At 61.2% G+C, this 14,653-nt stretch overlaps 1 protein-coding gene and 3 long non-coding RNA genes across 4 annotated transcripts; 1 reads left to right on the top strand and 3 right to left on the bottom strand.

Annotated features, from left to right (window-relative positions):
- Positions 1-84: 84 nt before the first annotated feature.
- Positions 85-1,682, top strand: LOC309438807. The gene is made up of 3 exons (XR_014183867.1): positions 85-94; positions 715-1,215; positions 1,543-1,682. It is a non-coding gene; the product is annotated as an uncharacterized lncRNA (long non-coding RNA).
- A 173-nt stretch (positions 1,683-1,855) lies between these two features.
- Positions 1,856-3,938, bottom strand: DCTN6 (dynactin subunit 6). The gene is made up of 7 exons (XM_082050666.1): positions 3,658-3,938; positions 3,428-3,492; positions 3,236-3,341; positions 2,704-2,792; positions 2,399-2,446; positions 2,171-2,313; positions 1,856-2,087 (listed from the first exon to the last, which is right to left on the bottom strand). Exons 1-7 carry the CDS (start codon positions 3,678-3,680, stop codon positions 1,989-1,991), a joined length of 573 nt encoding a protein of 190 aa, XP_081906792.1. The 5' UTR covers positions 3,681-3,938; the 3' UTR covers positions 1,856-1,988.
- A 3,494-nt stretch (positions 3,939-7,432) lies between these two features.
- LOC309438805 lies at positions 7,433-8,791 on the bottom strand. Its single transcript, XR_014183865.1, has 2 exons — positions 8,382-8,791; positions 7,433-7,687 (listed from the first exon to the last, which is right to left on the bottom strand). It is a non-coding gene; the product is annotated as an uncharacterized lncRNA (long non-coding RNA).
- A 1,391-nt stretch (positions 8,792-10,182) lies between these two features.
- On the bottom strand, positions 10,183-12,988 carry LOC309438808. Its single transcript, XR_014183868.1, has 3 exons — positions 12,553-12,988; positions 10,889-12,102; positions 10,183-10,752 (listed from the first exon to the last, which is right to left on the bottom strand). It is a non-coding gene; the product is annotated as an uncharacterized lncRNA (long non-coding RNA).
- Positions 12,989-14,653: the final 1,665 nt, after the last annotated feature.

Genomic DNA, 14,653 nt, shown 5'->3' with positions numbered 1-14,653 from the left:
GGCGGGGCGGTGGGGACCGGGGGAGGGACGGGGCGGGGAGAGGGAGGGGGCGGGATGGGGATGGGGGAGCGGCCGGCGGATGGAGGGACGAGGGGTGGGGGGACGCGGGATGTGTGCTGCAGGGCTGGGGACACGGCACAGAAGGATGGGGACGTGGGAGGCGGGGCTGGGGACACGGGATGCGGTCCTGGGGGTACAGGACAGAAGGCTGGGGACATGGGACACAGTCCCAAGACACAAGGCTGGGGACACAAAGCACAGGGCTGGGGACATGGACGCGGTCCTGGGACACGGGACAGAGCGCTGCAGCAGGGCTGTGGGGCAGAGGAGGGGACAGTGCTGGTGGCACAGGCCGGGGAGCAGGGGCCCCGGGGGGTGGCCGCAGCGGCAGGGAGGTGACGTCCCCACCGGGACCCTCGGGCGGGTGGGTGGCCGCCCGAAGCACTGGGCACAAGCCCGACTGTGGCCCAAATTTCTCCGCTCCCTCTTCAGGGTGGGGGCGCCCCTTCGGGTCCCCCCATCACCCTGCCCAGGCGTTTGGGTAAATGCTCATGACCCCAACCAGCCCCACCTGGGGTCCCCACCATCCACACCCACTCCCTGCCTGGCCCCCAGGCCTGCATTTAGACTCCCACCCCACTCCCTGCTTAGGCTGGGCTTTAGGAGAGCCTGATGCTGGAATTTACACCCTGCTTGTTTGATTTTATATGTCAGTTTCGGCTTGATCTCCGTCCTGCTGATTCCCCACGAAGAGCTCAGTGGTCCCGCAGGGCTCTGGAGCATCGTGATGGAGAATTTGGGATGAAAAGCATTTGACCAGTGGCCGTGTCCAGAGCAGATGCTGCCCACACAGGGACCAGAGGTGACACCGAGGACATCCCGCTGGCCGGACGGGGCTTGTACGGAACAAGTCATCAAGGTCACAGCTCGGCTTTCCACAACTCAGCGGCCAAACCAGACCCGCGGGCAGCTGCCTGCACCTCCTGCCTGCACCTCCTGCCCGCGCCCGCTGGACCAGCCCCGCAGCACAGAGCGTTTCCAGCCTCTGCAGCTGTGATTTACAGAGCAGAACCTCTCCTGCTGGGCGGGAGATGGAAACCAGCCACTCCAGACAGGATTTGGGGAGCAGGACGCGTCCAGCTACAAGAACAAGGTGGCCTCAAGAGGGGGGACCTGCCTAGTTACCCAAATCTGCTGGTGCCTCTTGCTTTTGGGGTAAATTCACAGCAAAACCTCATCTTATTTTTTGGCAGGGAGGGAAGGTGGAGGAGAGATGTGTTTCATTTCCCATTGTTTTTGCCCATTTATTTGGTGGTTTGTGGGTGGTTTGTTTTTTGTATCCCTGCAACTGAACTCAGGGAGAAAATCCCCTCAGCTCTGTATATATGGGTGTTGCACCACTATTGTGCCTTGACCTGTTCCACCTGAAATCTCTAGTTCCAAATCTGTCTGGGGAGTGTTTTTAAAATCATTTTAAAAATATAACACGTCCTGCAGCTCAGCTGGTGTTTGGGGTTCCTCTGTCCCCTCTCTTTCCTACAGGAATTTCTGCTACAACATCCGTTTCCTCCCACGCGGAAGGAGAACATCAGGTGGTGTTGTAGTCGTACGAGGATGGGAAGGGAAGTTGTGAAAAAACATCCCCAGGAATCCCGGGGGCTGGCGGGAAACGGAGCTGCTGGGAAGCACGGACACGGCCGAAAGGATCACAGCCCCACCGGGCCAGAGAAACGGGCTGTTTGTATTCCCGAAACAAAGCACGTACAGTACAGCTACTGCCTGAGAGACGACAGATCCAAAGCTGGTCGGAGATGCTCGGAGGAATTTAAATAAAGAACACGAATGAGCAAGAGGGGGGTTGTTTTTCTTTTCTTTGTTGTTGTTGGGGTTTTTTTGTTTGTTTTCTGTTTGTTTGTTTCCGAAGCTGGAATGAAGGACGCAGAGAGCGGTGAACGTGTCGTGCTCCGAAGGGCCAGCTCAGAAGGAGCTCAGCTCTTGACAGGAGTGGACGTGGCCTTCGTGGTCTTCTTCAGGTGGTGGTAGTTTGGCAAGATCTTCATCAGGAAATCCAGCTGCAGCGTTTGGGGCTGGAAGACACGGGTAGGGGGGTGAGGCAGCGGGGGACGGGAGGGGGACAGCGTGACACTCGTGTCGCTCGTGTCACACCCACCTGCGGCCGCTCGGTCTGGACGCGGCGGAGACAGTCGGCCCCGTAGATGACGGTGTTTTCGGGGATCACCTCGTAGGTGTTAACATTGCAGCAGGCACCGATGATGCAGCCGCTCGTCAGGATGACGTTCCTGCCGACAAATGCTGCGAGGGAGAGGATTTGAAATGTGGGGGGGACGAGCGCCTCGCTGGTCCCAGCGTCTCCCACAGACACTCAGCCCAGATGTACCTTTAGATTCGATGACGTTGTTATCTCCCACCTTCATTGCTTGGGAATCTAGGGATTTATATTAAAGAAAACTGGAAAATGTTTTGCTTTTATTTCAAAAGGTAAACCTTGACAGAGCTTGCAGGTGCTTCCCCCCGTGCTGACCTGCACGCATGGTGTATAGAATCACAGAATCATTTTGGTTGGAAGAGACCCTCAGGATCATTGAGTCCAACCATAAGCTAAACCATGTCCCTAAGAACGTCACCTATCTGTCCGTCAAACCCTTCCAGCGCCCAGACAGCTTCACTGCACAGCAAGGATACAACAGCCAACTTCAAAAACATTGTTGGTGCCGATCACCATTGGTTTGGGCTCCACCTCTTCCGTTTCTGGGGTAATATTTTCCGGATACCTGCAAGATGGAATAATATATTACAAGCTTTGAGATCTCGTTTGACAGAGAGCTCTCAATTTTGTCACATATATCCCACCCAATCCAGCCAGACTGTCAGTATCTTGAGACCGCATGTTCTCAGGATTAGATCCTTCCAGGATGAGAAGGATCCGTCAGCTGCAGAGGGATTCGCACACACAAAATAAACGTGTTATTTAATTACAGCTCCCTGGAGCTGTTAAAATAACCCCCTTAAGGAGCTGTAAGCACCAGCTCACGGTGACAAGATAAGGGAGCTTGAGAGAATCTCAGAAAACACCCACCCACCCCAAACCCAGTCTGGGAACAGCCTGGGGATCCCACACACACCCTCTGGCCCCCAGAGGCACCGACCGCCACCAAGCCGCGCTGGGGGGTCGGGGGTGTCGTGTCCCCGAAATGGGGGGCACCCCCGTACTGACCCGTTGATGATGAGCGCCTGCTCCTCGATCAGGTTCCCCTCCCCGATGACGATCGGCCCCGCCTCGGCGATGATCCTGGCCTTGGGGTGGATCACGGTCCGCGGTCCTACCGGAACAGCCCCCCCCGTTACCCCGGGCCGGCCCGACGGCCGCACCCCGGGGACGGGTAAAGCGAGGGGACACCCCCCTTACCGATGGTCACGTCCCCGCGGATCTCGCTCTCCACACACACCACGGCTCCCGGCGCGATCTTCACGCTGCGGGAACGGACGCGTTAACGGGCGGGGCGAGGGACCGGGGGGGGCCGGCTCTCCGGGGATGCTATGGGTGGGATCGCTGAGGGGAGCGGGCGGGGATGCGGGAGGGAGGCTCGCCGCATCCCGGGGGTGCGGGGAAAGTAACCGGCGTGCGACGGGACTCACCCCTTCTGCGCCTTCTCCGCCATGACAGCGCTGCCGGTACCGGGCGCGGTGCGCCTGCGCTGGGCCGAGCGGCGCGGCTGGGGGTGGTCCCGCTGCTCACGGCTGGTGCTTGGTGCCCTAGGGTATGAGGTCCCAGCTCTATGTCTCCCGCCGCCGCGATCGCCCGGAGCCGCCTGCGCGGATCGGTGCCCCGTCCCGCCCCGCCGGGGTTTGCCCGCGGCGCGCTCGCCGTTACCGGGAACGGGCGGGCGCTAGGACCCGGCGTCCGGCGCCCCACCCCGCCCTCAGGTCCCGCCCCAACGGAGCCTCCTCCCCCGGGCGGGGCGGGGCCCAGGGCGCCTGCGCGGGGCGGGGCCGAGGAGTTTGTTCCCCTGGCGGCCGCCGTCCCCGGTTCATTGTGTCTGTGGCTCTGGACCGGGCGGGTTGGGGTTCCGGTCGGGGCTGCGGCCCCGGGGACCGGCCCGGCCGTTCGGCGGGAGCTCGGAGCGGCGGAGGGGCCGAGTCCGCCCGCCCCAGGTGAGAGGCCCGACCGGCCCGGGGAGCGGCAGCAGCGGGGGCTCTCGGGGCGGAGGCGGGTGGGCAAGGGCAGCCGGTGCCCGGGCGGCTCCGCGGAGCAGCAGCCGCGGGGCTCGGGGCGCCGGGGGGAATAAAGCCTGGAGGGCCGGAGCCCGGCGCCCCCCGTCCCCGCCCGAGCCGCCCGCGGCCACACGGGGCCGGGCCCGCTCCGCGGGTCCCCCCAGCCAGTTCTCAAGCACCGCCCGACACCGCCGGGGCTCCCGGCCCCGACAGCACACGCGGGGTTGGGGCTGTTGGGCGCTTCGGGGGCTCAGCAGCTGGGCTGTGAGATGGAGAAGGAGCTGCGGGGGCTGCCGAGGGACAGGAGCTCCCTGGGGGTGCAGGGGCAGAGCCGAGGGCTGGGGCAGCCCAAAGCCGGGCTCCCCGGGCCGGGCCGGGGGCTCAGAGCCCCAGTCCCCCGTTTCCAGGGCCGGAGAGCGGCTGGGGCTGCTGGGGGCTCAGCCCGGCTGGGAAGCAGAGCCCGAGGCGGGTGGGTTGGGGCTCAGCGCCCGGGGGGAGGCTGAGCTGTGCCCCGGCACCTCCAGCGAAGGGAGAGCCCGTCCTGCCCGGGGGAGGAACAGAGACAAGTCCTGCAGTTGGGGCTGGACAGCGGGTGCATTGGGACAGAGGGAGGGCTCAGGGAGAGACACTAAGTCGTGCATTGGGGGGGCTCACAAACAGAGACTAAGTCGTGAATTGTGGGGCCCACAACAAAGAGACTAAGTCGTGAATCTGGGTCACAAACAGAGGCTAAGTGGGGAATTGAGGGGGCTCACAAACAGAGACTAAGTCAGGAATTGAGGGGGCTCACAAACAGCGTATGTCCTAATTGGGGTCACAGAGACTGAGTCATGAATCTGGGGCTCAGAGATTAAGTTGTGCATTGAGGGGCTCACCAAACAGAGACTAAGTCAGGAACTGGAGAGCTCACAAACAGAGACTAAGTTGTGAGCTGGGTTCACAGAGACTAAGTCGTGAATTGTGGGGCCCACAACAAAGAGACTAAATCATGAATCTGGGTCACAAACAGAGGCTAAGTTGTGAATTGTGGAGCTCACAAACCAGAGACTAAGTCGGGAATTGAGGGGGCTCACAAACAGAGACTAAGTGGGGAATTGAGTGGGCTCACAAACAGAGACTAAGTCAGGAATTGAGGGGGCTCACAAACCAGAGACTAAGTGGGGAATTGAGGGGGCTCACAAACAGAGACTAAGTGGGGAATTGAGGGGGCTCACAAACCAGAGACTAAGTGGTGAATCTGGGTCACGGGCTGTGTATTGTGGTGTTGATGAAAAAAGAGACTAAGTCGTGGCTCTGGGTCCCAGAGGCTGATTCGGTGTTTGTGACTGACAACCAGGCTCATTTGGCCTGTGAGGGGCTGGACACCAAGTGCTGTGTGTGGAAGGGCTGGAACCCGTGTCACTGGGGCAGTTCTGGCTGGAGGAGGAGACTCAGTCCCTGTTGCTGTGGTTGCAATGAGGCTCATGTGGCCGCTGATGGGTCAGACACCGAGTCCTGTGTTTCGGGTGCTTGAAACGCGGCTCCTTTGGCCGGTTTTGTTGGGGGCTCAGCCCGGAGCCCCCCGGGTGTGTCCGGGGCGGGCGCAGCCCCCTCGGGGCGGGGCCCGAAGGGCTGTGAGAGCCGAGACGTCCCCTCCCTTCCCCTCCCCTCCCCGGTCGGTGTTCGGGAGCCCCGTTGGGCCCCGTTGGCCCCGAGCTGTGCGGCGGGTCCGGGCAGCCGGTGCCGGGGCAGCCCCAGGGCCGCCGGTGGCTCCAGCCTTCCCGGGGTGTCCCCGGCAGCCCGGCCCGGCAGCAGCCGCGGGGGAACGCGGGACTTGAGCTCCGCAGCTCCGGCAGCTCCCGGCTCGGTTCCGGCGCTGCTGCTCCTGCCCGCCGGGCCGGGGCCGGGGAGGCCGGACTCGGGGCTCCGGGAGCTCGGGGGAGCGGAACCCTCCGGCCCCGGCCGCGCGGGGAGCGGCGGACACCAAGTCCCGGGCCGGCAGCAGCCCCTGCAGGGCCGCAGCCCCGGTCCCCGCGAGCCCCGTCCCCGGTTGCAGCCGCAGCCCAAGCTCACCGCCCCCGGGCCGGGGCTGCAGCGCCGCGTCCCGCTCGCTGGTTCCCCCGGAGCGCCCGGTCCGGTACCAGCGTCCGCCTGGAGCGGAGCCGCCGCGGTTCTGCCGGAAGAAGAGGCGGCGCGTGCGCGGGGCGGGCCGGAAATGCAGCGCACCTGGGCGGGGCGGGGCCAGCACAGGTGTGAGGGGCGGGGCCTCGTGGCGCATGCGCGGGGCGGGGCCAGCACAGGTGTGAGGGCCGGCCTGGCCCGGGGCGCGTGCGCGGGGCGGGGCCGAGGGTATTTAAGGCGCTTGGTTCCGTCCGTTCCGGTTTCTCGGTGCGTGCGGGGGCGGCAGCGGCCGGTCCGGGCTCTCCCGGCGGGGCCCAGGTGAGGTGCGGGGAGCTCGGCCCGGGCGCGGCCGCGCCGGGGGTCGGGGCTGGGAGCGCGGGGCCGGGCAGCGGGGAAGGGGCCGCGGCCCCGGGGGCTCTCGGGGCGGAGGCGGGTGGGCAAGGGCAGCCGGTGCCCGGGCGGCTCCGCGGAGCAGCAGCCGCAGCCGCGGGGCTCGGGGCGCCGGGGCGGAATAAAGCCCGGAGGGCCGGAGCCCGGCGCCCCCCGTCCCCGGCCGAGCCGCCCGCGGCCACACGGGGCCGGGCCCGCTCCGCGGGTCCCCCCAGCCAGTTCTCAAGCACCGCCCGACACCGCCGGGGCTCCCGACATCACACACGGGGTTGGGTTCGCTGGGGCTGCGGGCTCCGTGGGTGCTTGTGCAACTGGAGCCCCGGGCGTTTCCCAGCCCTGAGCACGGAGCCTGAGCTGCGTTCTCGGGGCTGGGAAAGGGGCTCCTGGGGCCCAGGCCTGGGCTTTGGGCTCAGGAACAGAGACCCAGTCGCTGTTCCTGGGCTCAGAGCCAGGGGCCGGGTTGGCCCCTTGGGCAGGGGCTGGTGGGCGCTGGGCAGGGGAGGGGGGTGGGCAGCAGTGGGAGGCTGGGGAGGCAGAGGGGGGGTCAGGCAGGGGGACCCCCTCCGGAGGGGGGGGTCCGGACGCCCTGGCCCCCAAACGCTCGGACGCCGGCCTGCACCAGGCCGTTTCAGGTGTTCGACTTAGTTTCTGGCGCGAAAAGTGATTTTCCCCCCTTTTTTATTCAAGGACTGTTCAACCACTGGACTCGTTATTAGATAATTAGTTCATCTTTATTCATGATTAGTTATGACAGCTCATATTCATAAGCTGCTTGTGACAGTGATTGATTTACGATCTGGAACAAGGCCAAGCTCAGTGGAACAAGCACAAGCTGAAATGGGCTGGAAGCACAAGGAGCTGGAGCTGAACTGGAGCTGGAGCTGCACAACAACTGGAACCAGAAGCAGCTGAAGAGGAGCTGGAACCGCAAACAAGCTTGAAGCTGCACAGGCTGGAGCTGGAGCTGAAAGAAACCAGAGAGAGAAACTGGAACCAGAACTCAACTTCACGTGAAACACAAAAGGCACAAACACAAAGTGAATAATAAATGGTGCACACCAAATCAAGTGGGGTACACACCCAACAAAGGAGGCACCAGCACAAACCCAATAAAAAGTGGTCACTGCCAATAAAACAGCTGCACACACCAACTCATATGGGGGCAACAAACCCAACAGGTGCAGAAACCAAAGAGCCACAGCTGAACAAACTGCAACACAACAGGTGCAGAAACCCAAAACACAATGGGTGCACAATCCAGCAACAAAGAGGCACAAACCAAAATACCAAAGGTGCAGACCCCCAAAGCACAGCCCCCCTAAGAACAAACCGGGTGCAGAACCCCCCAAACGGGGACACAACCCGGCCCCCCAGGCCGAGCTGGAGCAGAAACCCCCGCGGCCAAACCCCCCGGCCCCCCTAGCCCAGCGGGGCCAGCGGCTCCGGCCGGACCCCCCAGCGCCCGCTGCCGCCTCCCCGAACACCCCCCGGCCCGGCCCGGCCCCGGCTCAGAACCGCGGGGCCCCCCCTGCACCCCCAGCAGCCTCCAGCCCCGGGGGAGCCCTGCCGGGGGACGGGACCCCCCTCCCCGGCCCGCAGCAGGACGGGGGGCGAAGCCCCGAGCACAGACCCGCTCCCCGAGCCCCCGGGACACTCACCGGGCACGTCCTCGCCGCCTCGGGGCCGTCCGGGCTCCTCGCCCGGCGCCGGGATGAGCCTCTGCTCCCGCCGCAGCGCTGGGGACCGGGACCAAAGGGGCTCCGGCCCGAGCCCGGCTCCGCGCAGGGCCCAGAGCCGCCCCGCGGCCCCGCCGAGTGGAAGGCAGCTCCCCCGGCAGCAGCTGCCCCGGGCCCGGCAGAGCCCCCGCCGGGCAGAGCCCGCACCGGGACCCGCTCCCGCCGGCCCCGCTCCCGCCTCTGCGCGTGCGCCCGCCGGAGCGGCGCCCCCTGCCGGCCCGGGGAGCTTTTGAAGCCTCGGGGGCCGCCGCGTCACGTCCCCGCGGGCTCAGCTGCGCTCGCGGGGCGCGGCCGTGCGCGGCTTGGCCCCGCCCCTCTCGGTCCCGCCCCGCTCGGCCCCGCCCCCTCATCCCCGCCCCTCTCTCCCGCACAGTGGCGCCGCCTGGCGGACACAGCGCGGCACTGCAGAGCGCAGCGTCACCCGGTGGTCTTTGGGCGGCACCGCAGCTTCCCCCCGGTACCGGTGACACCTTCCCGTGTCCCGTTCACCTGGCGGGGGGAGAACCCGGGTCCCCGCATCGGGGAGCGGGGGGGCAAGTTGTCTGGGAATAGTCGCTGGTGTGGGATGGGCTGGGGGAGCTCAGGGCACGGCTCGGCCTGACCCCCCCGCCCCGGGCTGCTGACAAGAGGGACCCGTAAGGACCACGGCGACATGCGGACACTTTCCACCACCCCTTTATCGAAGCCATTGTAGGTTTTAACCCTTGCCCGCCGCTGCCTCTGTCCGGGACCTGCCCGCAGGCACCTGGAGCTCCTGCGGAGAGAGGGGACGAGTTCAGCCTCAGCAGCCGCCCCCCAACCGGGGGTGTCCCCTCCCCCAGGCTCAGCCGCCCCCCGGCCCCACGCACCTTCGCGCCCCGTCCGTGTCCAGCACGTCCTCGCTGCGGGCTCGGCTGCGCTGACGTGAAACCAACGAGGCACCAACACCAACCAGACACACAGGGGAACGCACCGAACAAACGCGGCACCAGCACCGACCCAATGAAAACCGGTCACCGCGTCCCCGCTGCGGGCTCAGCTGCGCTCGGGGCGCGGCCGAGCGGGTTGGCCACGCCCCCTCTGATCTCGGCCACGCCCCCTCTTCTCTCGGTCACGCCCCCTCTCACTCGGTCCCGCCCCCCCCGCAGCCCGGGATGGCGCCGCCTGGCGGACACCGCGCGGCCCTGCAGAGCGCAGCGCCATCTCGTGTCCGTTCGGCGGCACCGCAGCCGGGGCAGGGACAGCGGGGCCGGGACTGGCACACGGGGGAGTCACACGGGAACGACCCCCGGGCAGCCCCGCTTCGTGCTCCCGCTTCACTCTCCCCCTCGTGGGACAACAGAAACTTCTTCTCAGTAAGGGTGACAGAGCCTGGCCCAGGCTGCCCAGAGAAGTTGTGGAGTCTCCTTCTCTGGAGACATTCAAAACCCGCCTGGACATGTTCCTGTGCGACCTCACCTAGGTGTTCCTGCTCCAGCAGGGGGATTGGACTAGATGATCTTTTGAGGTCCCTTCCAATCCCAAACATACTGTGATACTGTGAACTCCTGTCGCTGCCGCCCCCGCCCCAAAACGAACCTCCCAGCCCCCAGCCCGCTGTCCCTCCTCACGTTCCCCGCCCAGCCGAGGGTCCGTCAGCTCCCGGCTCTGCCGCAGCCCGGGTCCCCCACCCGTCCCCCTCATTCCCGGGACACCCGGCTCTGGGCCCGGACCCCGCACGGTGGGGCCGGGGGCGGCAGCTCCCAGGGGACCCCCCGGCCCCGAACTGCAGCGTCCCCCCGGGTCCCGCCGTCTGCCCCGGCCCTTCGGTTCCCCGGGGCACCCGGGACACCCGCGGCTCCGCTGCTTTATCGCTGTTTCCTCAAAAAAGGAGTTTCTGTGGTCACTCAGCCCCCCGTGTGTCCCTGACTCTTTTTCAGACACTTGGACGATTTCTCTGTGAAGCACAGGACAAACCTCTCAAACACTCCAAAATATGTCTTCAATAAAGTGGCCAAAGTTGTCATTTAAAAGGAGAATAAAACACTGACCAAATGCCACCACAGTATACGAACAGAGGGGCTGAAGTTGCCGTGATTAAAATGGAGCCATGAGCTTTGAATTATCTCCGGTTCCTCCTCTCCTCCTGGTCTGTGGCAAACCCAGCCCCTGCAGATCCAGTGAATTTCCCCCTAGGTCGTCCCTGAGATAACAACTTACACCTCCGAGCCCTCCTAATCCTCTTGGAGGGGGCTGCTCCTCCCGTCGGTGCGTCGGAGGCTCCTCCTGACGGTAACCGGGCCACAAGGGACGCGTCCCAGAGACACAGCGAAACCTGCAGAGACAAAAACGCTCATTTTGCACGTACCCATTTTTGCTGAGAATCGTAAGGACTAAGATATAAATAAGACACATTATTCTGCACAGAACCACAGAAATTATCACAGGTAGAAAAACTGACTTGACCAAACCTGGGTGCTCTGGTACCACATCTGATCCCTGCGGGTACAGGGGTGAGCGTTCACCGTCTCAGCAATGGCACCTCCACAGCTGACCACCGGAACCAGGGACAACGGTGTGAAGCATCCGAAGTGCGGACCCCGCAGCCCGATAGAGCCGGGACACGGGTGTCCCTCTGTCCTGCAGCATCACTTCTCGTCTGGGGTCATTTCTGATGCCAAAGCCGAGGGATATTCACACCCAGGAGATGCTCCACGCTCAAGTGTGTGAGTAGCGGCCACAACACTGGCCAAACAAGCACTGCGCAACCCTGAAATACAACTTCACATTTAATTTGCCAGAGACACAATTAGTTTCCGTGAGAATGAGAAGCTGGAACTCAGCAGGCTCCTGAATTGTCAAAACTAAAGCTGTCCAAGCAAACACCCCCAGGAATAACCCTGCACGTGCTGGGGGCTCTGCTCTTCCCGAAAAGCCTCACCACCCCAAACCACGCTCAGCATTTCTATCCCCATAGTGTTTTGAGGTCTTCTTAGGAAGAAAAATACGCAAACTGAGAAAAAAGCACCAGATTTCAGTTCTTAAGGCAGCACGGCCGGTGTAACCTGGCTTGCACCACACCCGGATGTGTAATTAGCATTGCAAATGAAGAAGTTCAATTCCAGCAACAGGTGTGTTATGGTATCCTGGAGCTTTGGTTTCCGATCGCTCCTAAAGGAAAACGCTGTGGTTCATCCTGTAGGTATCGCACTAAGTGACACCATTAAGAGGTAAAAGGTCATTAGAAAGGTTTGGGCAGGTGGTTGCACGGCAGCAGCGAGGTCTGCGTGACGGGGACATCTGCGTGACGGGGACATCTGCGTGACGGGGACATCTGCGTGACGGGGACATCTGCGTGATGGGGACATCTGCGTGACGGGGACCAGGGCCTGTCAACCAAGAACCAGCTGTTCCACGGAGCTCGGACATCCCGTCCTGCTCCGTTCCTCACCTCGTGCTGAGCCTGGGAAAGGTTTCCACCCAAACAGGCTGCAGTGGAGCTCAGCCACCTCCAAAAAGCTTTTTTCCTACGGAATGTTTCACCCTTCTGCTCATTTCCGTGTCTCCCCATCCTGGGACACCCCAAAAGCGACGGCTGGTTCCCACTCCTTAGGGCTGGTTTAGAGGGGCACCCTCTGCGCGCCCCGTCGCCACCAGGGAGCTCTGCGCTGACAAGCATCCTTCCCTGTCAAAGACCATTTTTCTCCTGATTTACGCAATTTTTGCCCCAGCAGTGAAGAGACTGAGTTTACATCACCACGAACCAACAGCACGCACAGCTGTGTGGGGCTGAGCGTGTCCGCCTGGTTATAAGCTCCACTAAACACCCCCTCGCCGGTTTAGTCCCGGCTGGGAGAAGAGCAGCAGTGGAGCTGCTGGTGCAGCTGGGAGGCGGCAGGAAAAGAACCCCAAACCACTTAAAACACGGGTGTTATGGTGGGGGCCAAGGACACGGGGCTGGGGACACGGGTGTCACCTCGGTACGGTTTGCAGGGGGCTGAGCCGCAGCCAGCGGGTGCAGCGCGGAGGGGCAGCAGCGCTTCCACCTCCATTGCTTTGCTAAATCCGAAGCTTTCGGACAAAAAATCTAGAGGGTCATCTATATTGCCCAGAGGAAAAAAAAAATAGTACTTACTTTCCGTACTAAAGAAACTGTTTTCAGTGCAAAACCATTTAGGCCACTTTCTTCGTGCCCATCTACGAGGTGACTTTTCCATAATCCAGCTCATTGCCAGGAGAGAGCAACATGTACACGGATATTTGACCCTGCAAAAGGGGATAAAAATACATCTCTGTTCAAGCAAAGCCCTGAAATCACTGACTTCATCCAGCCCGGGAATAACTCACACCTCTATCTGCCATACACCCCGGGGGAACAGCAGTAGGTTGTAAAAGGCAGCTGGTTTGTGTTGTTTTAATTAGAAATGGGACACGGAGTCACAGGTCCCAGGTTCTGCGCTATAAGTCACTAAGCCCTTAGTTTAACTTGAATTGTGTTGCCCGCCGCAGCCGCTCGAACCAGCAGGAACTCCCACCTGTATTGTCAGGCTCTTATTCACGGTGCAGAGCTCTATTAGAATGGTCAATGCTCTTTCTCAGAGCTTTTCTCCTTCATTCAGCATATGCTGGAAAGTTCTAATTAAGATGGGGCGGGGAATAATGAACATTGTTCTGCACCCATCTCAGCTGCATCAAGTAAACTCTGAAAGTCTAGAACAAGTGCAATTGCCAGGGGGGAATATCTGCTGCTCAGCTCCACCAGGACTATATATAAATATAGGAGGTATATATATATATATATATATAAAAATACAGGAGGTAAAAAATCCACCAGGTTCTTCAAGCGTGACCTTGCAAGTGCTCATGTTACCTGCGTGTAAACACAACAAAAGCAGCGAAGCGTTTCCCCGGGGTCACATCGGGACTGACGTACCGGGCTCAGGTGCCGAGGCGGTTCGGTGCCCGATGATGTGCTGGTCCCGAGAAATCCCCAGCAGGGATCCTCCTAAATCCGCCCCTTTGCAGCCCTGGCCCCCGTCGGGGTTTGGGGCCGAACCCCTCGCCCCGGGGCTGAGCAGCGAGGGCAGGATGGGGCTCCCCTGGTGCCCCCAGGCCCGCTCCCCTCGCTCTGCACCCTGAATGCAGCTGGCGCTGTTCTCTGAGCAGGAATAAGCAGGGCATACAATATCATTAGACCAAGGAAGACACGTGCTTTGCAATTTTCACAGCAGATATTGCTGGGTAATTCATGATTTTTCCCTCCTCTCAGCAAGTGTGATCAGACACTCGCCTTTGCCTCGCTGAGCCTTTTCTTCCAGGGCAGCAGGTTTTCCTTGCCTGGTATTTTCCTCTTCATTAGCAGGTTTGTAGCAGGTCTGTTCATTGCACGTGTGGCCGGGCTGTAAGGGGAAATCAATGTATGGTGTCCTCTGAGTAACCAATGATGATCCGGATCCGATCTTGTATCGAAAGAACGTTCTCCAGTGGGCTCTTCGGGTTTTGCATCAGCAGCTTCTACTTCCACCGTTATTCACCTGTCTCAGCAACGACCCCTTGAATTTAGAAGCTCTTTTGCTATTGTTAATATGTCCTTTCTACCTCGCTTATTTTTACCCTTTCTGCTTATCCCAGTACTTGCGTTTGTTATCAACACCACCTGCGAACATCTCGCATTTACTAACGAGTCTTACAAACGTTGACCTTACAAGGTAGACATTTTGCCCCTATACATTCCTTTGTGAAGAGGAGCTGGCGACAAAGGAAATATATTTACACTGTTTTGATGTAAAATACCCAAAGTGAAAAACACGAAGCCAAGTAGGAAATCTTCGTCCTGTTAACTCAGGCAATCCAGGAGATTTTCTTCAAATGATGCCTAAGAGAGCATTTACTTCAGCCTCCATAAAGGAAGGCGCCCCTGCCTTGAGGAACGTTATTTGGGATGATGATGGAACAGGAAGGATGGGGTTTTGTGGAACAGAAAGTCTGCAAACTGATGCAGCCTTTTAACCTCTTTAACCCGAAAAAGCAGAAAGGTTTAGAGCCAGCCTTTAAGTAATAAAGCTCTTGAGCAAGTGCCGTCTCAAAGATTCCGCTCATAGATTTCTGCAGGCAAATTGTTCCCGGTGCTTAGAAAAAGTCACCTAAAACTTGTGGAAGCAGAAGAGGGGCACGTTCACCACTGTCTGCCACCCAAACCGGGATCCAGCTGTGTCGCTGTCCCCGTGCCCGAGCTC

This window comes from Streptopelia decaocto (assembly GCF_964273445.1).
Source record: "Streptopelia decaocto genome assembly, chromosome: 4".
Taxonomy (NCBI): Eukaryota; Metazoa; Chordata; class Aves; order Columbiformes; family Columbidae; genus Streptopelia; species Streptopelia decaocto.
The sequence above is the reverse complement of the archived record's forward strand: the minus strand, read 5'-3'. Positions and strand labels throughout refer to the sequence as shown.